Below are 23,108 nucleotides of genomic sequence, written 5' to 3'. Positions count from 1 at the left end.
AAGCTTTTTATCTCAAGTGGGGTCAATTTTGGTAAACTGTATTTTCAGAACAGGCTAGCCTGTTAATCTTTTCTTCTATGTTTGGAGTCATACTTAGGAAAGAAACTCTTACCTCAAATATGTTTAAAACTCTTACCTTAATATGTTTAAAATATATACATTTTGTATTTTCTTCTTACATGTTTGTGATTTCCATATTTACATCTTTAATTTATCAGATATTTATTTTAGATGCTATGTTAGAAAGGACTCTATATTTAGTTTTTGGCAGAATGAACAGTCATCGTTACAATAATATTTATTGAACAAGGCATTGTTTTCTTTCTGGTTGTAAATGCTTCCTTTATCACATTGTAGATAAAGCCATTCTTGGACTATTGTTTGTATTTTATGCATCTGATCATTAATTATCAATATAAATAACATAGAACTTTAAAAATTTTTTGGATACTTTGTAGTGTTTTTTATATGGTAGGGTAAGTCTTCACTTATCTTTTCAACATTTTAGGCTCTGTTTTCATTCACTTACTCTTTTTATTTTGGCTTTAGAATGAACTTAAATTTAAAAAGAAATCCCACTAAAATTTTGATTGGAATCATTTTAACTTTATAGGGTTACATGGGGAGACTTGCATCTTTCCAACATTGGACTTACCCATTTTGGACTAGGATATATTTCTTGATGTTCTGAAATCTTTGTATTTTTTTAAGTAATGTTTTATAGTTTTCCTTCAAAAAGCCTTATTCCTAGATATTTTATAGGTTTTATTGATATTGTGAATAAGATTTTGCATTTTAAACTACATTTTTAAATTATTATTGTTGACATATAAGAAAACTGTTCATTTTTTAAAAAATATTTAATTCAGTTCCTAGCTTTTCATTTGATAATCTCTTGTTTTCAAAGTAAGTAATTATATAATCTAAAAATAATGACGATTTCTGATATTTTTGCCTCTGTCTGGAGTGAAAAAGTGGAAAGGTGTCACCCTGAAAGTGAAGTTTACAGAACTTGAGAACTGCGCCGAACCTCTTTTTCTTTCAGTGTTTACTGCGCAAGCTTTGATGGGGCCTAGGGACAGTGGCCTGTTGCTGTTCTGGTCATCGTGTCCTTGCGAGGAGCCTGCTGCAGGGTGGAGTTCTCACCAGCTGTGGTTTTGGCACAAAAGTTAGAATTAACTGCTCTGGGCAGGGCACTGGCCGAGTTCCTGGTGTCCAACAGACACCCTCCCCGTATCTCTGTAGCTGCTCCAGTTTCAAGCTCTGCTGATCTGAGCTTAGGGTTTTCAATGACTCTGCTGGGAAAGTTTGTAGACTGTCTTCTGTTTTGTGCAGGTTGGAATACTGACTTCTGACTTCTATCCTCTGCCCATCTAGTCCTATCTGCTTTTTGTTTTATAGAAATTCCTTCAATGTACACCTTCTTCCTTAGTGGGCCCTTTCCTATTTTTCTGTTGTTGCTGTTGGTGGTTTGTTATTTTAGTGGGGCCTGGGAATAGATGAGACAGAAACAAGACTTCAACAAGACTTCATGTTTAAGGGATGGACGTAGGCAGAAAGGGGACTTCCTAGGTGGCGCAGTGGTAAAGAATCTGCCTGCCAATGCAGAGAAGCGAGTTCAGTCCCTGAGTTGGGAAGATCCCCTGGAGTAGGAAATGGCAACCCACTCCAGTATTCTTGCCTGGGAAATCCTATGGACAGAGGAGCCTGGAGAGCTACAGTCCATTGGGTCACAAAGGGTAGGATGCGACTGAGTGGCACACATGTATATCCATAGGAAGAAAGACTTCAGATTATAAAATCTATGCAGTATATTCTAGAAAATGTAAAAATATAGAACCATGCTAAGAAAAGAATTGCTTTTAACCTTTGGGTGCCCATCCTTCTAGTTATTTTTTTCCCCTTATTCAGAGTTTTTGCACTGTACACTTTCTCAGGTTTTGCTTTCACTGAAAATATTTTCAGTTGAGTGAAGTTGCCTTTGTAATTGACTTGATGACTTGGCAGGAGGAATGCTTAGACATGTGAAAACATCATGTGGACCCAGGCTAGACAGAGGTGGGGCTGTCTAACTGAGGATTACAGGGGGCAAGGGAAGCATGCTGTCAGCTTGTAGAACAAGGCGGTGTGGAAACTGGGGTGGGGTTTCATTCTTGGCTTCGTAATCCATTATTACTGCTTAAGAAAAGGCTTAAGGGCACAACCAGTGTAGTGGCTTTGATTTTAGGTTTAGGAAAATGTGGCTGAAAATGGCAGTTTCCATATCCTTTGCTGAGGTATCCCTGACACTTTTCCAGTTGCTTTCTCAGATGACGACACACTTATTTTTGAATAGCTAATAGCTACGTTTATTTCACTGTTGTCTGCTTTCAATGAAAAAAAAATCATGTTGTTCAAACACATATGCTTTTTTGTTTATGTGTCCATTAAAAATCTGGATGTGCCTCCCTCAATTCCTTTAGTTTATGAAGCACTTGGCAAACTCAAAGTTCATGATCTCATTTGGTCCTTCCAACATCCCCATTTTATAGTCTAGTAAGTGGCACCCCACTCCAGTACTCTTGCCTGGAAAATCCTATGGACGGAGGAGCCTGGTAGGCTGCAGTCCATGGGGTCGTGAAGAGTCAAATACGACTGACTGACTTAACTTTCACTTTTCACTTTCATGTACTGGAGAAGGAAATGGCAACCCACTCCAGTGTTCTTGCCTAGAGAATCCCAGGGACGGGGGAGCCTGGTGGTTTGCCGTCTATGGGGTCGCACAGAGTCAGACACGACTGAAGTGACTTAGCAGCAAGGAGGGATTGAGCTATTAGCTCCAGGTCACGTATCTTGTTTGTGGTAAAACTGGGGCTCAAACCGAAGTGTGGCGTTAAAGCCTGCGAGTGTCTCATTTCAAACTGCAGAGAAGTAGGCCAACTGGCAAAAAGTTAGATTTGGTTCTCATCCTCAAACAGAAGAAGCTGTGTGGTTGAGTGGTTTCAGAATACAGAGCCATTGCTTTTTATCCTGTAAAATGGAGATAATTAATTATACTTACGTCTGTAGGATTGTTATAAGAATTAAGCAAGATGTCCCATGCTAAATACTTGGTGTGCTGTTTGGAACACAGCAAGCATTTGATGTATATTAGCCCAAGTTATTAATATTAACTAACAATACTTAATCTATATTTGCTGGAGAAGGCGATGGCACCCCACTCCAGTACTCTTGCCTGGAAAATCTTATGGACAGAGGAGCCTGGTAGGCTGCAATCCATGGGGTCGCGAAGAGTCGGACACGATTGAGAGACTTCACTTTCACTTTTCACTTTCATGCATTGGAGAAGGAAATGGCAACCCACTCCAGTGTTCTTGCCTGGAGAATCCCAGGAACAGCGGACCTTGATAGGCTGCCATCTATGGGGTCACACAGAGTCGGACACAACTGAAGTGACTTAGCAGCAGCAGCAGCAGCAATCTATATTTTCAGATAAGGTGAGTTTGAGCCATTTAGCTTTACCTCTTCTGATAAAAGAGATAGAAAAGAAAGACCGAGGTTGAGAGCAGAGAGAGGTAAAATGAAGTCTGGTCTTTTCCTGTATTCTGTTACCATATAGCTTTTAATAAATAGTGAAGATTTGGGTAATACTGTTAATTGAGAGTTAAAATCTTTCACTGTGGTTGGAGGAAGTGATAAGGAGAACTTCTCTTCCTTGTTTCTTACTTTCTTCAGCTGTAAACATGGAAAGAGCTCCTGGCTCACTGTGTTTACATTCAGCATGTTGCGGTCCTTTAATGCAAAGCACACCACATTAACACATCCTAAGGCCAGTCTTCAAACAAATGCAGCCTTTGTGTGTAATGCAAAGTTAGTGCCTTCTCCCCATTCTAGGGGGCTCTCTGGGCTTCCAATGGGCATTATGCCAATTTGCACTTTTTACTCAAAATTGGAGGTTATAAAAAGAAATGCAAACCATGAGAGTCTTCTCTGGCCTCTTCTCCTTTGCATTTATTGATAAAAACAATCGTTCTTTCCCGCCCCATTCTGCTGTATTCTCTAGTTTCATGTGCAAGTATCCTGCTTTCCTTGAGGCAGGAGCCATGATTGTTCTTTCATCTTTTGTAATTTCTATGGCGGCAGTTCTCAAGCAGCATTATAGTCTTTGGAGTGTTACTGAGGCCAAGCTTTCTCTGCTTGCTGCACAACAAGCCAATGAATCTGAGAGACAAGGAGTTGAGGCAAGGAACACAACTTTATTCTGAAAGCCATCACACAGAGAAGATGGCAGACTAATGTCTCAAAATAACCATCTTTTGGGGTCTGGAAGCCAGGCTCTTTTATAGACCAGAGAAAAGCGATGAGGAACCAAAGTCAAAAGGTAGAATAGAGAGGTTGAGGCAATAGAAAGTGAAAAGGGCCATCAGTCTTATAAAACATCTCTGTGAATGGCCAGCATCAGGGAAGGGTTGTGTTAATCTCTTCTTTCTTGCAGCCATTCACAGGTGGGCAGGGTCAGATTATCTCTCTGTGAGATGAACAAAGCCACTTTAATAGTCAGGCAGAGGGGCAGCGTCTTCTGAGGCATGCCCTTATGTATGATTATAATAACAACAGCAACGAAAAGCAAGTCAAATAAACAGTTCCAACATGGAGTCACAATTGGTTCTTCTCTGCAACAGGAGGAGTATAAAAAGTGGGGATTTCCCCACTCCAGATCAGAATCACCAGGTCTGGGGTAAGACCTGGGGGTCTGCCTGTTTACCATGCTGCCTGGGTGATTCTAGCATAGGTGGTCCTTGGAGCCCACATCTAGAGAAACTGAAGCTGTGTAGCAGACGTCATGATAAGATGAATGTGAGAAGCACCACTGAACTGAATGTGCGGATGCTCTGTGTGTGGTAGCACGTGTCATTCTGATGGTGGTTTGGAGACTGCAGGTATCCTTTGCTTCCCCTCTGCCTTGTCTTTCTGCCTACCATCCACATGGTGGAAAAAGATCACTGGAAACAAATTCTTAGAGGTCCCTGCAGAATGAGCCTTAGGATTGCGCACAGAGGAGGAGTACCTATACCTGGATTCATTGAGACCAGACCTGAGTGTTAGGGGTGGATTTGAGGAGCTGGCCAGTGGAGTTACCCTCCATCAGGCAGCCCATGGAGATTTCCTTCTCCTCTGAACCCACACCCCGCCTGGACTGGACTGCCCACTAGTGTCACAGCAAGACTGTTTTTTTTTTTTTTTTTTAATTCAGCTCACACATCTCCTGAATATGGCACACTTGTGCTGGAAAATTTTTTGTCTTACAGAAATTGAAGTGGTTTTATGATTATAGTACTGCTGATGCTGCTGCTGCTAAGTCGCTTCAGTTGTGTCCGACTCTGTGCGACCCCAGAGATGGCAGCCCACCAGACTTCCCTGCCCCTGGGATTCTCTAGGCAAGAACACTAGAGTGGGTTGCCATTTCTTTCTCCAATGCATGAAAGTGAAAAGTGAAAGTGAAGTTGCTCAGTCGTGCCCGACTGTTAGCGACCCCATGGACTGCAGCCTACCAGGCTCCTCTGTCCATGGATTTTCCAGGCAAGAGTACTGGAGTGGGGTGCCATTGCCTTCTCCAGATTAAAGTACTAATCCATTGATTAAAACTTGAATACTTTCTGTTATGGCTGGCAATTGTAGTTATCTTTTATTTTTTGTCTGGCTGTTAATTGCGAAAACTGATAAACATCTTTTACTGTTGTGATTATGTAACTAGTGTTCGTTTTAATACTGTAGGAAGGGGAAGCCCTTCCAAGGCCTGAGAGTGGACTCTTGTCTAACACTCAGAAATGAATTGTCTGAGGAGACACACCTGCTGACAAAGCGAGAGACTTTATTGGGAAGGGGCACCCAGGTGGAGAGCAGTAGCATAAGGGAACCCAGGAGAATTGCTCTGCCATGTGGCTCACAGTCTTGGGTTTTGTGGGGATGGGATTAGTTTCCAGGTTGTCTCTGACCGATCATTCTAACTCAGGGGTCTTCCTGGTGGCGCACACATTGCTCAGCCAAGATGGATGCCAGCAAGAAGGATTCTGGGAGGTGGCAGGACATGTGGTGTCTCCTCTTGACCTTTCCTGAACTCTTCCCGTTAATGGTGGCTTATTACTTCCGTGTTCCTTACCAGGACTTTCCGCTGTGAAATAACTCACGCAAATGATTACTATGGTGCCTGGCCAGGGTGGGTGGTTTCAGCCAGTGTGCTTCCCCTAACATTATTACCATTGCATCATGATTGGTCAACAGAAAATAATAGCATTCTGTATCACTAAAACTACCATTTAACAAAAAAACCTGTAACCACTTTTTAAAATCCAGACGCACATTAAAATTATCTTGGAATATTTTGCAAAATATATATGCCCAGGTATTGTTTTTTTCTCCAAACTCCGGATGTGATTCTAATGAGCAGCCACATTTAAAAACAACTGGAAAAATATTGGACTATATGATGATCTTTTACCTTTATCTAGTTTGTTTCATTTTTTCTATTTCATATTCAGTGCTCCCATTTCACCTGGGTTTCCCTCGTAGCTCAGTCGGTAAAGAATCTGCCTACAGTGCAGGAGACCCAGGTTTGATTCCTGGATTGGGAAGATCCCCTGGAGAAAGAAATGGCAACCCACTCCAGCATTCTTGCCTGGAGAATCCCATAGACAGAGGAGCCCGGTCGACTACAATCCATGGAGTTGCAAGAGTCGGACACGACTTAGCGACTAAATCAGCATCATCACCATTTCATTTAGCTTATGTTTTCCGATTTTCTGTCTGTTTTTGTTATTTTTCCTCAAACTTTTATCAAATGTAGTAGAAAAGCTTTTGTATACATATATGTGCTCGAGCTCAGTCATGTCTGACTCTTTGTGACTCCACGAACTCTAGTCCACCGGGCTTCTCTGTCCATGGGATTTTCCAGGCAAGAATACTACAGTGGGTTGCCATTTCCTTCCCCAGGGGATCTTCTCGGCCCAGGGATTGAACCTGCAGTATTAGCAGGTGGATTCTTTACAACTGAACTGCCTGGGAACCCTACACACACACACACACACACACACACACACACACACACGCTATGAAAGTCACTCAGTCATGTCCAACTCTTTGTGACCCCATGGACTATAGCCTGCCAGCCTCCTCTGTCCATGGAATTCTCCAGGCAAGAATACTGGAGTGGGATGCATTTGCTTCTCCAGGGGATCTTCTGGACCCAGGGATCAATCCCAGTCTCCTGCATTGTAGGCAGATTCTTTGCCATCTGTGCTACCAAGGAAACCCATATATATTATATATATACATATATGTATAGTAAGTATAATATGTATATATATTTAGAAAACATGAATTTTTGCTTAGCTAAAAAATTTATGACATTTTGGTTCCACTTATTTGACTAAGTATGAATAGAATGCTAGATTTCTAATTTATATTCACTCAAAACTTTGATATTGGAGAAGGGAATGGCGTCCCAGTCCAGTACTCTTGCCTGGAAAATCCCATGGATGGAGGAGTCTGGTAGGCTGCAGTCCGTGGGGTCGCTAAGAGTTGGACACGACCGAGGGACTTCACTTTGACTTTTCACTGTCATGCATTGGAGGAGGAAATGGCAACCCACTCCAGTGTTCTTGCCTGGAGAGCCCCATGGACAAAGGAGCCTGGTGGACTGCTGTCTATGGGCTCGCACAGAGTCGGACATGACTGAAGCGACTTAGCAGCAGTAGCAAAACTTTGATATAGTTTCATTTATTCTGGCATCTCATATTACTGCTAAAATTCTAGAAAGCTTATTATTTTAGTGATTTTTAAAAAATTTTGAATGAAGCTTGAAACTTCTAACCCAATTCTGAAAATATAAAGAAATATTATAAAAAAACAGGAAATTAAAATGTGATACAGTATTTATTAACTAAAGTACAAATTTTGTTCAGATTTCACAAAATTTTATGTTAGTGTCTATTGCTTGTTTTCATACCTCATTCAAGATTCCACATTATATTTAGTTGCATTGATCAACTTTAGCTGCATGCAACAAATTCTGATAAATTCTCTTTTCATTTTTATTCTGTTACAAATATTTTCTAATTTTCCTTGTTATGGCTTCTTAGATATACCCAACATTTAAAAGTGTACATTTAATTTCCAAATACATTTAAAGTATCCTTGATATTAATTTCTCATCTAAATGCTTTCTTCCCTGCAATCACTCTCTGTGATTTTTTCAGTCTTTTAACCTTCTTGAGGCTTTCACTGACTAAGTCAAAGATCTTTCTGGGTAAAGTCACATTGTACTGGAAAATATGTGGGTTATTTTCAAATATCTTTTGATATTGATTTCTAACATCATTCCACAGTGATAAGAGAACAGACTCTATGATCTCAGTACCTTTAGACCATGGTATTTTTGCATCTTGTTTTATGTCCCTGGATACATTCCAGTGTCTCCTGGTTTATAGCCTATGGGAACTTGGATAGAATGTGTACCCTGATGTTGTGTGAAACTTGTATAAATCTTAATTATGTGGAATCGGTTCATAGTGCTTTTCAGGTCTGTTATATCCTGCTACATTTCTGTCTATTCATTCTATTAATTTTTGAGAGTTTGATATTGAAATTCCAACTAAAATCTTAATTTATCTACTTAAAAATAATTGAAAAAAATAATTGTAATATGTAGTGGAACTGGTGCTTCCTTGGTGGCTCAGATGGTAAAGAATCTGCCTGCAATGCAGGAGACCTGGGTTTGATCCCTGGGTCAGGAAGATCCCCTGGAGAAGGGAATGGCAATACATTCCAGTATTTTTGCCTGGAGAATTCCATGGACAGAGTAGCTTGGTGGCTTCAGTCCACAGGGTCACAGAGTCAAACATGACTGAGAAACTCACTCACATAGTGGAACTATATGTAACTTTGTTCTGTATTTTCCAAATCTCCTGTACATGCATTATCATGCTTTCATAATTTAAAAAATAAAAAATTTTGAAAAGTTGAATGCTATTTACCCCTATAGTTTGAGCATTTTCTTTTCTTTTTTTTTAATTTGAGCATTTTCAACCTTATATTCTGGGTCTTTGGGAGGTTGCTGGGTTCTTGAATCTGCCCCTCCTTCTTTTTCATTTCCCTGCCTCACCTGGGACTCCAAGACCAGATCCATTTTTAAGGCTGTTCCTTCCAGTGACTGCCTCCTCCCTCCCATTATTTTCTGACTCCTAATCAATTTTTCTTTTCTTCTTGTTTTTAAGTTTTTGAGGTATCATTTGCCTAAGATGAAGGGCACAGACCAACAAGTTTGAAAACTGCACATACTGGTACAACTCACACCTCCATGGAAAGATTTTTTAAACAATTTTTAAATTTTTAATTTTATTGATTTTAGTCATTTATTTTTGGCTGCTCTGCGTCTTCACTGCTGCTTGTGGGCTCTCTCCAGTTGCTGCCAGAGGGGACTGTTCTCTGGTTGTGGTGTGTGGGCTTCTCACAGTGGTGGCTTCTCTTGTTGCAGAGCACAGGCTCTAGGGTGTGTGGGCTTCAGTCGTTGCAGTGCACAGGCTCAGCAGTTGGGGTGGACGGGCTTAATTGTCCGGAGGCATGTGGGATCTTCCTGGACCAGAATCAAACTGGTGTCCCCTGCATTAACAGGCAGATGCCCAACCACTGGACCACCAGGGACGTCTGGAAATATCTTGATTGGATGCATTGCTATCATTCCAGGAAGTTCCCTCATGTCTCTTCCAGTCCGCCTTCAATTTCTCCCCTGAATTAGGCAATCCCTGTTCTTACTTCCTTTACCATAGAGGTAAATCCTAGAGTGCTTGCCTGTCCTAGAACTTCATATAGATGGGATTATACAGTAAACACTTTTTGTATCCAGCATTTTTCATGAACATAACGTTTTTGAGATTCATCCCCGTTTCACTGTCAGTAGTTCTTTCCTTTTTATTGCCGAGCAGTATTCCACTGTATGAATGTACCACACTCATCCGTCCATTGTTAGACGTTGGGTTCTTTCCAGTTTGGGGCTATTGTGAATAGAAGTCCTGTGAACGTTCTTGTACAGGTCTCTTTGTGACATATACCTTCCTTTCACTTGAGTAAATGCTTCAGAGTAGAACTTTGGGTCATAGAGTAGCGCATGTTTAGCTTTTTGAGAAACTGCCATTTTTCAAAACGACTGTACCATTTTCACTCTCCCAGCAGGAATAAACGAGAGTTCTGATAGTTCAACATCCTTGCCGACATTCAGTGTTGACTTTTTAATCTCAGCTATTCTAGTGGGCACGAAGTAGATATCCTTGTGACTTTAATTTGAATTTCCCTGTCATGTTAAGCAACTTTTCATGAACTTTCTGGTCAAAGGAATATCTTTTATAAAGAGTTTATAAAGTTTAAGTATTATGCCCAGTTTTTACTGGATTGCTTATATCTTTATGATTAATTTGTTGAAGTTATTTGTATACACTGGTTACAAGTCCTTTGACAGACATATGTACTGTGATTATCTCCTTCCAGCATGCAGCTTGCCATTTACTTTTCTTAATAATCTCCTTTATGAACAGAGGCTTTTAATGTTGATTAAGTCCAACTTTTCTGTTTTTTTCTTTACCAGTATGTATTTTTGTCCTCTCCAGGAAATCTTTTCCTGCCCCAAGGCTTGAAAGGTATTTGCCTGTATCTATAAACCAAAGCTTTTTACTTTGGTTTTGCATCCGAGTCTGTGACCCATCTCTTACTAATGGTGTGTGCGTTAGTAAGACGTAATGTTACTAAACCTTTTAAGCATTAATTTCTGAATATTTTATATCTTTAATGCCATGTAAATCATGTTTAATTTTTTTGCTGCTGGTATATGGAAATGTAATTGACTTCTATGTATTGATCTTGTGCCCTGCAATATTGTTAAATGTATTAGCTTTAGTAATTTTGAGGGGTAAATTTCCTAAGATTTTCTGAGTACACAATCATGTTGTCTGAAAATATAGGCAGTTTTATTATTTCCTTTCCAACAAGTACGTTCTTTGTTTTTTTTTTTTCTTTCCTTATTTCCTCTTTATTAGAAGGAAAGTATTCAGTCTTTTGCCATTAAGTTGTTAGCTAGGTTTCTATAGATGCCCTTTGTCACAGTAAGGACATTGATAATTTGTGTTCTTTTCTTTCTGTTTCTCTTATTTTTTGATCAACCCAGCTGTAGGTTTTCTGATTTTATTAAACTTTTCAAGGGACTAACTTTTGGTTTCACTAATTTGCTTTATTGTTTGCCCATTTCTGTTTCATTGTGTTCTATTATTTTTATTTTCTTCCTTCTGCTTACTGCAAACTTAAATTTGTTCTTCTTTTTGTGATTCCATAAAGTAAAAGTTTAGATCATTAATTTTAAAACCTTTTTTTCCCCCTTTTCTAATATTAACATTTGAAGCTACAAATTTCCCTATAAGCACTGTTTTTCTGCCTCTCATAAACTTTGATGTGTTGTTTTCTTCACCATCAGTTGGTTTGAAATATCTTTTGATTTCTAGTGTGAATCCAGTCTCTTTAAATGACTCAATTTAAATCTTATATCTTCTCCTTTCTGATGATCCTAATGTATTTTCTCTTTCCCACCTCATTTATTTTTTCTCTGGTGGGAAATAATATATATATTTTCTCTGGTGGGGGTGGTTTAGTCGCTAAGTTGTGTCCGCTTCTTGTGACACTATGCACTGTAGCCCATCAGGCTCCTGTGTCCATGGAATTTTCCAGGCAGGAATACTGGCTTGTCAGTTCCTTCTCCAAGATATTTTCTCTGTGTAGTCTTATATTCTGTCTCAGTCCCTAATTTTTTTATGCATACACATTTGTTTTGTGTCTGTGTCTTTTACTGACTCCCGAATGAACACTAAGGGACTCCATCTTTGTAACCTTTTTAAGTACCTTGTCTGTAGTTGGTATACAGTTAACAGATTTCTTAAGCCATTGATGTAGGATCTATTGTGGATGATGAAGTTTGGGTATAATCTAGATATACTTAAAGTTGACTAATTTTTTAAAAAATATTAACTAATAATGCAAAATAGTATGTAATCAGGGCTAAAGAAGAGGAATCATCATTAAACACACCAGGTACTCCTAAGAGGGAAGGGAGACTGTAGGATAAATTGTCTGAGGAGGACCTCAGAGAGGACTTGGGATTTGAATTGGCCCTGAAGTGAGGTGGGATTTAAGTGAAGAGGAGGAGATGCCATTCCCATGGTAGGAAAGTCCTGTGCAGTGGTCCTGGGGTATAAATGTACACTGCCCATTTGGAGGATGTGGAGAGAGCAGCACAGGAAGAGCTAGGGGAGAGAAGTCAGGATGCTGGAAAGCAGTATATGGGGTTACAGGCTCAGCACGTTCATTTCTGACAGCAAACCTGCTGTGTTATCTTGGTGCTCGTTGCTGCTTATGCAACTACATCTCTTCTTTCCTCCTTGGCCTTCTTATTCTGCACCTGCCAGTCAGGGCTTCTCAGCACTGCTTTCCGAGGAGCATGGGAAGGAGTTTCCAGGCCATATTTCCTGCCACTTTGCGCTTGGGCTTGGACACTCTTTGTTTTCTCTTGGAGATTTTCTTTCTTGGGAACCTCTGAAGTCCAGTCACTCCTCTGAAGCAGCAGTTCTGGTTTTTTAAGGCTGGTGGCCAGGAGGCCTGGTGATTTGGTTTGTTTCCAGGAAATCCTAGTCTAGCTCCACCCTCCCTACCCAGCTCAAAGAGTGTCCGCACCCTTAATTGAGAAAAAGGAAACCACCTTTTCCAAATGAATATCATAAAACAAAGAACCCAAGAGTACTTCCCTGGGAAGACCAAAGCACTTCTGACTTACAAATCAACATTGACATGGACCCTTTGTCCCCTACCCATTCATTCCCTCATTCCCTCAGGAGTCTTTGTTTTCAGTGTTCTAGTGCATCTGGCTGGGAACACAATAGGCATTTTCATCCCACAGAATGTTACTGTAGACCTTTGGTGTGCATAATATTAAGCTAGATTTTTGGGGGGGGTGTGTGTGTGTGTGTGTCTGTAGGATCTGTCTAAGAAGAAGCTACAGGCACTTGGAGTGGAGTTGGGCCAGCAAGGCTACTCACAAGGAGGGGTGGCAAACAGCAGATTCAGGAGCTGGACAATCTGAGAGCCCAGAGGAAGAAGCATTAGGGCTACTCAGGGAAGGCTTCCAGAAATCCTGGGGCTGGAGGGTTTGGACCAAGACCAAGCATCGTCTTGGAGTTGCCATTGAGTACTGCACTCTGGGGGCAGTTAGAAGTCTCCCCTGCTGAGACACAAGAGTGTGTGTGGAGAAAGGAGGGTAGGGAAATGAAGCTTTTGTGGAAGCTATTTCTTTAGGCTTCCCAAGGCCTAAATCTATGCTGAAACAACAGCCAGAACCCATAGAACTAAGTGTATTTCTAACTAAGATTTATTTGTATGTCCATGTGTAAAATTTACTATACTTTCAATAATCCATTTAAAAAAAATGCAATGTGAGTTATAGCCAGTTAAGTTTCTGAATCCATATTGAAATCAGCCTCAGGCCTTGCTCTTGCTGGGTCTCTCTGGGACCCCTGTTTAGCCAGGCCATGAGGAGTTGCAGCAAATGGAAGAGAGAAATTCTGCTTCGCCAGTGTCCTGGACTGGGCAGGCAGGAGAGAGGAATCTTCAGGAGCCCCCTCACCCCCACCCCACCCCTCATTGGCAGAGAAGTACTTTCCTCAGCAGACGGAGGGTGGTGGGGCTGGGCTGGGGGTGGCTCAGTTTAAAGCTGCCCAGGACACACCAAAACACCACCTAACCAAGCTCCCTAAGGGCCTGGAGTCTAGATCAGACCACCTATTACATGTACGTGTGGAGTAGGAAGCAGGGAGCCAGCTGCAATAGGTGACACTTTAGCAGGTATTCTTCAGAGCTCCTGGTTTGTTGGTTTAGGGAGCTGAGGAGACTTTGATTTTTAAAAGACACTGCATCCAGGGCTACTGCTTTGGGAGACTTGGACAGCTTCCTCCAACCTCAGAGCACACAGTAGAGTAAAATGGGAATAAATGGCTCTCTCGATGGACAGGAGTTTGAGCAAGCTCTGGGAGTTGGTAACGGACAGGGAAGCCTGGCATGTTGCAGTCCATGGGGTCGCAAGAAGTCAGACATGACTGAGCAACGGAGCTGAACTGATTTGAAATGGCTCACTTAAAATGTAAAAAAAAAAAAATTCCTTTCCCCCAAACTGGGGCCAGGCCATCCGGGGCCTGCTGGCTGCTGGTCTTCCCTTCCTGCTACAGTGGGAAGCCGGCCCCTCCTACCTCTCCTGGGGCCTGGCTCAGTGATACCCTTGACCCTCAGACCAGGCTTCTTGGCTGCAGAAAGAGCTTTCAGGGTCAAGCTCTGAGACAAGGGGGAGGCCAGAGTGAATGCTGTGTAGCCCTCGTTACGAGGACCTGTGGCGTGAATGAGTTTCCCCCTGCAGGATGGAGCTCACTCAGCAGAAGGCTGGAGGGGGGCTCAGTTCCTGCTGCCTGCCTGGCCTGATCAGGGCATGGTGGGGACCCAGGGAGGGGCCCCGAGCCAGCCAGCTCCCTCGACCATGTGCCTCTCAATGTTCTGTCACTTCCTTCCTGTTTTGTGACCCAATAGTTTCATAATTCTAAAAAGTCTTCCACAGCTACACCAACTCTGAACTTCTGTTTTGTCCTTTTTGGTCACATGTGCGTTGGAGGTAAGCATCTCAAAAAGTCCCCGTGGCCGGCTTCCCCGGGTCCCCGCCACCCCGTCCTCGCTTTAGGCCTCGGGGCTGATGTCACCTGGTTCCCCATCTCACACAGTGTTGTTTTTCCCACCAGACTTCAGACATCCTCAGCACCATCGGCTATGACAGCATCGTCCAGCATCTGAACAATGGCCGCAAGAACTGCAAAGAGTTTGAAGACTTTTTAAAAGAAAGGTACCTGTCGTTTTTTTTTTCTCTGAAGACGCAGTGGGCAGAACGCTCCCACACCGACAAGGACAATCTACGGGTTGTGTTTGTTTTCAGTGGTTCACAAGGCCCGCTGCTGTATGTTACAGAATGATACCCAAGAAGTAAACGATGTCTTGGTCCTAAAGCTCTTAGGAACTCCAGGGAGAGATAAAGTTTATGAATGAAATGACAAACAAAATGTAACGAAGTGCTGTGCTCTGTGATACCCGTGATACTGAAGGACCTCATGGCAGAGGGGGAGATTGTGGAGGACTGGCTAAAACGGGGGGCAGCTTCATGGAGGAGGAGATCTCAAAGGGTCCCTCAACTCGAGGTGGCTTGGATGAGTGGAGGATCACAGGCGGACCGCAGGCTGGGCCTGTGAGGTGAAGGGAGACAGAGCCTGGTTCAGAGACCACTGAGCTGGGGGATCGGTGAGAAGGATGCAGAAGCAGGCCCCTCCAGATGGTGATGGGCTTGGAGGTCTGGGGGGCTCTGGCATGGTTTAGAGGATTCCCTCCCCTCCTCTTCCCTTCTCTTCCTTTCCTTTAAGATTAAAAACATTCTATACTTAATGGCTAAGTTAGTTTGTGGAATATCTCATTCATCTGGAATCCTCCATTTCCCAGTGATTCTGGATGAAGGAGTGGTTTAGGGGGATTTTTGGCCAAAGATCTGGGTTGTTGCCAGGACCCAAACTGATGAACCTGTTCTGTTTGTAAGGCAGTGAGTGAGAGATCTGTAACTTGGAGGTACAGACAGCAAAATGTTTTCAATCAAATCTTTTATTTTCCACTCAAGAAGACTTTGCTGTTGTTTAGTCACTAAGTCATGTCCAACACTTTTGCGACCCCATGGACTGTAGCCCACCAGGCTCCTCTGTCCACTGGATTTACCAGGCAAGAATACTACAGTGGGTTGCCATTTCCTTCACCAGGGGATCTTGCCAACCCAGGGATCGAGCCTGCGTCTCCTGCATTGGAGGATTCTTTGCCGCTAAGCCACTAGGGAAGCCCAAGAGAACATTGTTTAGTAGCTAACTTGTATCCAACACTTTTGTGACCCCATGGACTATAGCCCACCAGGCTCCTCTGTCCGTGGGATTTCCCAGACAAGAATACTAGAGTGGGTTGCCATGCCCTCCTCCAGGAGAGAACATTAGGGTAACAAAGCTCATATTGGTTGCCCATGCTCTGATGGTGAGGCATCTCCCTCTTAAACTGTTTCAAAGGTCCCGGGGAGCTGAGCACTGACATACTGTGCGTCTCAGGAGAGGTGGACAGAGAAAGGTCTGTCCACTGTCAGGCTCCGTGGAGCTAGTCACTGTGCCTCCTTTGAGGGACCAGCCTCCATCTTCTACCCAAGCTGGTAGAAAGTGGTGATGCCGAGTTACAACTTTCCTTTCTCTTGGCAGGCACTGGAGGTTGGCTTCCTCCTTTCTTCAACAGAGCTCTGACAAAGTAGCAAACACACAAGAGATTCCCCACTGCACAGGGATAGAGATTTTAGAACATCCCTTGATTTTGTATTTCTCCTCCAGTAGGGCATCTATAAACTTTCTCCTAGAAGTGAAATAGCTCTGCCTCTCATACACAAAGGAGGTGTTGGCTACTGGTCAAAGCTTCTGCTGCCCAGGCAGGTCGAGTCAAAGATCCCCTGATACAACCAGGATGGTGGTGTGTATCAGTGGTGTCTGGATTTTTTTTTTTTTGACTGTACCCCTCAGTAACAAAAAATCATTCCCAGGTAGCTCAAACGGTAAAGAATCTGCCCGTAATGCCAAAGACTTGGGTTCGATCCCTGAGTCGGGAAGATCCCCTGGAGAAGGACATGGCAATCCACTCCAGTATTCTTACCTGCAGAATTCCTCGGACAGAGGAACCTGGTGGGCTACAGTCCGTGGGGTCACAAAGAGTCGGACACGACTGAGTGACTAACACACAGTAAGAAATAATTTTACACTGCCACCCCGTACACACATGCATAAAATAAAAGTTTGATTAAACATTAGCATCCTATTATTTTGTTCAGTTCTATTTAATTAAAAACTGCTGGTCATAATCCATTGAATTGATTTATGGTTTACAAATGGGTCATGATGACCCACGGTTTGAAAATCACAAGTCCAAACAGAACTCAAAAACTAAGATCTTCACAGAAAAATGTGGGTAAGAAGAGAAAGCATGTGCAAATTAAAAATTATTAAATATTTATGTGGTATTTCTAGTATATGGTCATCTTTCTTCAGAAGTTTCATAGCAAAAGAAGCCAGCCCCGTATCCACCGGTCTGGGAGCAGAATCTGCTGTCATCAGGTCAAGGTGTCAGATACATCTGCCCTGGGTGGGGGGCTTAAGGCCCCGGAGCAAGGGGGCTGCTGGCTTTGGGCCTCCTTTCCTGCTAGTATGCTTGCCAGAAGGAGACTGCTCCATCAAGGGCTGTTCATGGTTCTGTTCACTGTTCTGTTCATGGTTAACTCAGGAGGGGAGGTGCCATCCTCTTCAGCTTTGGGGGTCCAGCCTTTCTTTTTTGCTTGTCATAGGTGGAGGTGTGTATGGGGCCTGGGCCTCAGTCTGGGCCGTGGTCTGATATTGCTGAAACTCCCTCCTCGGGTCTTGAGCATTACTTTACTGAGCTGCCATAAATTTCAGGTGGAACCCTGGGATGTTTGGTATTCCTATGGACTAGAGAAAAAAACACACAAAGGGAAAAGATAACAGCAGTTTGTCGTGTATTATTTATTATTTTATCCCTGGATTGGGAAGATCCCCTGGAGGAGGGCATGGCAACCCACTCCAGTATTCTTACTTGGAGAACCCCATGGACAGAGGAGCCTGATGGGTTCATAGGGTCATAAAGAGTCAGACAGGACTGAAGTGACTTAGCATGCACACACATTTGTTATTTTTGTTCATGAAGTGTGAAAGTGAAACTGTTATTTGCTCAGTGTCATGAGGCGTAATCACATACATTTATAACATATCTATGATATGGCACTAAATATGCCCTATATCTAAGGTGGTGGCCTTCTATGCCCCCAAAATGTTGAAGCCCCACCATGAACCTCTCTGGAATTTCTGGTAGGTGGCTCTACCTGCCCAGGGGCAGCAAGGGGTAGGGAGAGATACTGCACTCCCCGGGGGACCTCCCTCTCCCCCTCTCTCAGATGCAGCTGGGACTGGGTCCCTCCATGCTGTTTCAACCTGCATCTTGGAAGCTACGAAGTCCTTGTCCTTGGTTGTACCAGATGGATTGCAGTAAATCCGTCTACACTCGTTTGCGCATGGACAGAACAGAGGCATGTCACACACTCCTCTGGAGTGGGCAGGAATGCTACCTTTCCTGATCTATATTGCCAATCCGGGGGCTGTGTCTCAGTGTGTGCCCTGTAGCTAACAAGTCCCCAGTAAGTCCCAGTAAGTCCTGGATGACTTACTGTAACACAGCAAATAAGTAACAAAGCAGGGAAACAATGTATCCAGTAAATTATAAACTGCCTTATCTTCTATCAGTGATGATATAGTTGATGACAACCACAACCAACCTCTGAACAGCCACAAAATAACAAATCACACATTGAACACTTGCTGTGTGTTGCTCTCAGAGTTTTGTCTCAGGATCTTTTTATAATTGGGGTTTACAGATCCCTTTGAAATGGCCTCCTTTGACACAGTCAACTGCCTAAGGTATTATTATTTCCATTTTCTTTGCATGAAAATGCAGCTTTTTGAGATAAGATTGGATAAGTAACTTACCATGGGAACCTAGAAAGTCACAGAATCCAGAACAGCTCCAGAGGCTTCTCACGCAGACCCTGTGTTGATGACTTATCCACCGCAGGCAGAAGGGCAGGTGATTTCCAGGAGGCTGAGCTTGTTCTCAGCACAGAGGTTTCTCTCCCTCCCTTTTCCTTCTGTTTCGTATTCTCACTCACCACACCCACTCCATCTATCCCAGCCAGAGAGATTATTAGTGAGTGTGTTTTGGATGTCTCTGCCTCTCCATCTTTACTCCATATTTCCCCACCTAGAATATTCTCTTTTTTCTGCGACTCCTAAGTAGACTCTCCCCATCCTTCAAAGTCCAGGTCAAATTTCCTTCTCCTCTTCTTCTTCTTTTTTTTTTTTTCCTTTAAAGGCAGCATTCTACATAACACTCCAGCCTGAGATCTTCCACTGGCTGGCAATTAAAATGAGCCTGTCTTATCTCTGGTAGCCCAAGCTTATGGACTCTCCTGCCCCTGAAACCCTTGATGGGGCCAGACATTATGTACTGAGCTCCTGATACGAGCAGGAAATGAGAAATATGAAAATGAGGATAGGGGATTCCCCCGCAGTCCAGTGGTTAATAATCTGTCTTCCAATGCAGGGGATGTGGGTTCTTCCATCCCTGTTCAAGGAATTAAGATCACACATGCTGTGGGCAACTAAACCCATGTGCCACAACTCCTGAGCCTGCATACTCTAGATAGAGTCTGTTCTCAGCAACAGAAAAAGCCTGCATACCTCAGTGAGAAACCCTTGAGCCGCAACAAGAGAAGCTTGTGTGCTGCAACTAGAGAAACCCTACGGGCTGCAACAAAGAGCCCAGGGGCCTCAATGGAGACCCAGCGCAGCAAAAATTTTTTAAAAATGAGGATAATCCTGCTGCAGAGGGTGGCTAAGGTGACTCAATGAGATTATATCCATAGTTGCCATTTATTGAAGGTGTATTAGTTATAATGGACAGAGGAGCCTCGTGGGCTACAATCCATGGGGTCACAAAGAGTCAGCCACGACTGAGCGACTGCACAACAATAACTATTAGTTATAAGCTCCAACATTATTTAAATATATAATCTCATTTAATTCTCAAAATACCCCTGTATAGCAAGTTTTATCATCATTATTTTACAAGTGAAGAAGCAGAGATTCACAGATGTTATGTAACTTGCCTAAAATCAGACAGGTAATGAGGGTTAGATCTGATTTCAAACCTAGGAAAGTTGGACCCTGGAATCTGTGCTGTTAACTGCTTCAGCATGCCAAGTATAGTACCTGGTACAGAGTAAGTGGTGGGTGAACGGTACCCATTACTAATATTGTTATATTAAGCCTAGAAGGTAGATAGAGAATATATCATCAAGTCTGTTTTACAGATGAGAAAGCTGAGGTTCAGTGGGGGTTTAAATGACTTGTCCAAGATTATGAAAGCAGTAAATAATAGAGCCAGGACTTCTTGACCCCACATCTAATTTTTTTTTTGCACTTTATTTTGTGGTCTCCTAAGAATGTTATGCATATATTCTTTGAAAAGAGGTTTCTCTGGGAACTGGGTGGTCAGATCAGCCCTCTTAACTGTGTGTCACAACATGACGCTGAGTGGGGAGGAGGGAAGTGTGCTTGTGGAACCACTTTGTGTGTGAAATTAGCAGCTGTAAGTATGGACTGGGGGATCCTAGCCACAGTGCTTTGGGCTCTGGGCTCCTTCCACAAGCTCCTGTACTCCCCCTGTTCTTTTTCAGGGAGAAGTCAACATATCTTGATTACAGCTCTCCTTCTGGGGTCCTCACTGTGGGCCAGCCATCTCTCAGAATGGGTTTGAGAATGATAGATTGCCAAGGTGGGCGTGACGAGTTCCCTTAGATGTTAGCTTCTCATGGTCAAGTTATAACCAAACCGTTATTACTATATGAGTTTCCTAGGGCTGCTGTAGCAAATCACCATCAATTGGGAGGCTTTAGACAACGGAAATGTATTCTCTCCTAATTCTCAAGGCCAGAAGTCCAAAGTCAGGGTGTGCAGGCTCATGTGCTCATAAAGGCTCTAGTAGAGAGACTGTGTCTTTTTCTTAGCTTCTTGTGGTGAATGAATCCTTGGTTTGCAGCCTCTAACTCCAGTCTCTCCTATCATCACATGTCATTCTTCTCCTGTGTCTTCCTGTCATCTTCATATTGAATTAAGTGAAAGTGAAAGTTGCTCAGACGTGTCCAACTCTTTGTGACCCCTTGGACTATACAGTCCTGGGAATTCTCTAGGCCAGAATACGGGGGTGAGTAGCCTTTACCTTTCTCCAGGGGACCTTCCCAACCCAGGGATCGAACCCAGGTCTCCCACATTGCAGGCGGATTCTTTACCAGCTGAGCCACAAGCGAAGCCCTCTTCTGTTACGTATATATTATTTTGTACATTTTTATTATGGCCCTTGTTACGTAAACCTCATATTCAGATGAAAGCACTGGTTTATATTCCCTGCTGTCCCTCACCCATGCGCTCTTCTAGGCAGGCCTCATATTTCGGTCACCTCTATGTTCTCCCAGTCTGATGCCTGGCACATAGTAGATGTTCAGTAAATGACAAATTAATGAGCAGATGAGAGGGAAATTTTGGATAGTTGGTAGGAGGGTGATCTAGATAAAGCCTACTTATTTGGGTGTGAATTTTGCAAAGTCCTAGTGATTCCTTCATTGGCTGCAGATCCCTGGACGCCACCGCTTCCCATTGGCAGTGTTTCTCAGTGGTTGTTCACCTGATTTCATGTAGATGAAGTTGTAGTCTCATTTTTATCAAAGCTCCTTGTTTTCTTCAAAGAGCACACTGTTGTGCCTGCTGGAACTCATTACCGTCATCATTCAGTATCCGTGGGGGATTTTCCAGGACCCCCCAAGATCCACAGCTGCTCAAGTCTTGTATAAAATGGGGTACTATTTGCATATAACTTACGTACACCCCCCTGGATACTTGAAGTCATCTCTGCTGCTGCTGCTGCTCTAAGTCGCTTCAGTCGTGTCCGACTCTGTGCGACCCCATAGACAGCAGCCCACTAGGCTCCTCTGTCCCTGGGATTCTCCAGGCAAGAACACTGGAGTGGGTTGCCATTTCCTTCTCCAATGCATGAAAGTGAAAAGTGAAAGGGAAGGCGCTCAGTCGTGCCCGACCTTTAGCGACCCCATAGCCTGGAGCCTGGTTACTTATAATACCTAATCCAATGTAAATGCTATGCAAATAGTTGCCAGTATGAGCAAATTCAAGTGTTGCTTTTTGAAACTTTCTGGAATTTTTCCCCCAAATAGTTTTCTTCCTCAGTTGGTTGAATCTGTGAATGTGGAATCTGCAGTTGCAGAATCCAAGGTTGTAGAGGGCTGACTATACTTGTCAGATTCTAGGACTCTCCATGAGGATCAGATGCTGTCTGAGGTGAGTTCAGATTCCTGGTGCCTTAGTGCTATAAGAAAGGAATTGAGTAAATTCTGCTCCTGGAACCACAAAGGATTGTCAAGAAATCTTCAGGATATAATTCGGAAAAGATAAAATATATGTACTTTATATAAGTATTTTTAATGAAAATAGCCTTAATTCCTTTTTACATGTAAAAATACTAAATGTTCATTGAAGAGGATCATAAAGAGCCTCATCCAGGTTAAGTTATTTAATTAATGAAAGAATACTTCAAGTATCTAGGAAGGGAAACAAGCCAAATTCCCAAAACAGGAATGGACAGCAGGGAAACTGGATCGCCTTGGTCTTCTCTTCAATGACAGAAGCCAATGGAACAAGTTTAACAGAGTTCTGAGGGAAAGTTTTAGATCATGCATTACACCAGCAAGGGTATCATTTAAATATAAACGCCACACCATCATCAAAAAGTCTACAAATAATAAATGTTGGAGAGAGTGTGCAGAGAAAGGCATTCTCACACACTGTTGGTGGGAATGTAAATTGGTGCAGGTACTATGAAGAACAGTATGGAGGTTCCTTAAAAATCTAAAAATACTGTGTGATCCAGCAGTCCCCTTCCTGAGCATATATCCAGAAAAGATGAAAACTCTAATTTGAAAAGACACATGCACCCCAGGGTTCATTGCAGCACAATTTACAATAGCCAAGACATGGAAGCAACCTAAATGTCCTTTGACAGATGAATGAATGAAGAATATATGGTACATACACAAATGGAATACCATTCAGCCATAAAAAAGAATGAAATAATGCCTTTTGCAGCCACATGGATGGACCTAGAGATTATCACAGTAAGTGAAGTAAGAGAAAGACGGATATTCTATGATATCACTTACATGTGGAATCTTAAAAAATATGATACTAATGAGCCTATTTACAAAATAGAAACAGACTCAGAAACAGACATAGAAAACAAACTTAAGGTTACCG

At 42.7% G+C, this 23,108-nt stretch overlaps 1 protein-coding gene across 2 annotated transcripts in view; it reads left to right on the top strand.

The window, feature by feature from the left end:
- The window catches only part of PSTPIP2 (proline-serine-threonine phosphatase interacting protein 2), a 94,248-nt gene that overhangs the window by 28,434 nt on the left and 42,706 nt on the right, over nucleotides 1-23,108 (top strand). For both annotated transcript variants that reach the window (XM_027525920.1, XM_027525919.1), the window contains exon 2: nucleotides 14,847-14,947. In XM_027525920.1, coding sequence (XP_027381721.1) covers nucleotides 14,847-14,947 — 101 coding nt within the window. The remainder of the gene's footprint in view (nucleotides 1-14,846; nucleotides 14,948-23,108) is intronic.

This window comes from Bos indicus x Bos taurus, chromosome 24, assembly GCF_003369695.1.
Source record: "Bos indicus x Bos taurus breed Angus x Brahman F1 hybrid chromosome 24, Bos_hybrid_MaternalHap_v2.0, whole genome shotgun sequence".
NCBI lineage: Eukaryota > Metazoa > Chordata > Mammalia > Artiodactyla > Bovidae > Bos > Bos indicus x Bos taurus.
The sequence above is the reverse complement of the archived record's forward strand: the minus strand, read 5'-3'. Positions and strand labels throughout refer to the sequence as shown.